This window comes from Silene latifolia, chromosome 8 (assembly GCF_048544455.1).
Source record: "Silene latifolia isolate original U9 population chromosome 8, ASM4854445v1, whole genome shotgun sequence".
NCBI lineage: Eukaryota > Viridiplantae > Streptophyta > Magnoliopsida > Caryophyllales > Caryophyllaceae > Silene > Silene latifolia.
Genome location: NC_133533.1, coordinates 28,055,412 through 28,057,528, shown reverse-complemented (window position 1 = coordinate 28,057,528; position 2,117 = coordinate 28,055,412). Strand labels below are relative to the sequence as shown.

General features: G+C 39.8%; 1 protein-coding gene across 1 annotated transcript; it reads left to right on the top strand.

Moving 5' to 3' along the window:
- Positions 1-1,208: 1,208 nt before the first annotated feature.
- LOC141594911 (uncharacterized) lies at positions 1,209-1,825 on the top strand. Its single transcript, XM_074414893.1, has 2 exons — positions 1,209-1,558; positions 1,627-1,825. The coding sequence occupies exons 1-2, from the start codon at positions 1,209-1,211 to the stop codon at positions 1,823-1,825; spliced, it is 549 nt and encodes a 182-aa protein (XP_074270994.1).
- Positions 1,826-2,117: the final 292 nt, after the last annotated feature.

Here is a 2,117-nt window from a genome sequence, read left to right as displayed (position 1 = left end):
CATCTCCATGGTTCACCGGTTTTTGGACCTTTCCTTCGATGAAAGCTAATTTGTTCTTCGCATCGAGTCCGTTTTTAACGGCATCCGCCCACATATCATAGTTGTTTCCATCGAATATGATTTGTGTGACATTGAGATTTGGGTTGTCGGAGGGATGGAGATATAATGGTGATGTTGTGGGAATAGTCTTTGGACCATTGCCCTGTGTTGATTTGCCGTCATCCTTGCCCATGATGAAGCCGGCTGATTTGATTGAGTTTTATGTGTGGATCGATGTGACTGCTCTTGATACCATGAGAAACTGAGCAGAAGTCTTATTTCTTGTATATTGCAACGTGATACACATCAATACATATATAATACTTCGACAAACAAGAAACCCTAAACGACCTAATACAACATATGGTAACTCGATTATTTACTTACCTACCTAAGACAATAGAATATATTACATGATATCCCATACAATATTATTAATATCTTTACCATAATTCTATTACTTTGTATAATCCTAATACTCCCTCTTATTCACTATATTCTTCCCCTTTTCTTTTTGCATAAGGAATAAAAAACCAATTTTGGACCACACAAAACACATTACCCCACATGTAATTTAAGTTGGACCACACAAATTAACCCAAAAAAGAAAATAGGGAAGAAAACCCGAATAATCCGAATAAGGAAATAGGGAAGAAAATGATGAATAGGAGGGAGTATTTATTTATGTAATGAAGAAAATAGTGATGAAAGCATTGATGACATCAGCAAGCCATATCAAGCAAGAAATTAGAAAAGGACGGATGAATACTCAAAGCCAAAACATAGAGATCCACCTTAAATCTAAGATTTAACTTGTTAGCTTTAGTCTTACATAAGTCGTCTATTACCCAGTTTAGTTTTCTATCATCTGTGACTATGTACTGATTTCAAACACACAAAAAAACATTAATGAAAAAGCTTCAACTACATTTTGCTCTCAATTCTTGCAATGTCCTCTACTTCCTAAATGTCTATTAATTGCAACATGGTATCAGAGCCCTCAGGAATGAGGGGACGGATAACCATCCAAAGAGAGCAGCATTTACTGATCTTCAACAACCAAGGTATGAATTCCTTGCCTAAAGGCAGTGGATCTCATAGCCAAACTCAGGAATTTCTTTGTCCTGTAACTACAACATCTCAAGCAAAACTCAAACAACTCCAATTAAATGGCAAATCCAAACAACACCATTTCAACCACCACTGCCTCTGCCACTACACAAACTTCATCCACTGCCATCTTCACCATGGAACCCACTGATCCTCTTTACCTGCATCCTGCAGAGAGCACCCATCCGGTAGTTGTTGATACCAAGCTTACTGGTATTGAGAATTACTTGGAATGGAAAAGACAAATGGAGATAGCCATTTGTACCAAGAGGAAGCTGGGGTTCCTAACAGGCGTGGTGAAGAGGCCTGCAAATGATTCACTTAGAGAGGCTGCTTGGGACACATGTAATTGCCTTCTCATCACATGGATAATGCACAATGTTGACCAACCCATCAAGAGATCTGTCATGTACATAGGACAACAAAGGAGATATAGGACTACCTTCAAACTCAGTTCTCTATGAGTAATGGTGCAAGGAAGTTTAGGCTCAACAAGGAGCTTGATAATCTCAGTCAGGGAGACAAGTCCATATGTGAGTACTTCACTGAGCTCGGAATCTTATGGCAAAACATTGAAATCATGTCAGACTGGCCACCAGTCACTCAGGTCACCACTGAGATCAATGCCTGGTTAGATGCTCAAATCAAAGAACAAAATGAAAGGAAACTTTTTTAGTTCTTAAATGGACTGAATCCCTCATATACTAACATGAGGAGTCATGTTCTGATGATGAATCCATTGCCAACTGTGGAAGAAGCAGCTGCCATATTCCAACAGGAGGAGGCACAGAGAAGGAACTATAAGAGCATGAGCACTGAAAAGCTGGAGTCTGACAACCTGCCATTTTATGTTGCTGATCAGCAAGCACCTGTTGATGCACCCTCCTGTCCTGTGTGCAAGAAGAAGGGCCACGCAAGGGATAAATGTTGGAGAGTGGTTGGCTATCCAGTTGATCACCATGTGTCCA

Excerpts from the sequence above, each read along its gene's own strand:
- LOC141594911 (XM_074414893.1), top strand. The coding sequence starts at position 1,209 with ATGGCAAATCCAAACAACACCATTTCAACCACCACTGCCTCTGCCACT. Across the intron at positions 1,559-1,626 it reads CCCATCAAGAGATCTGTCAT|GAAGTTTAGGCTCAACAAGG; the intron begins GTACATAGGACA and ends TAATGGTGCAAG.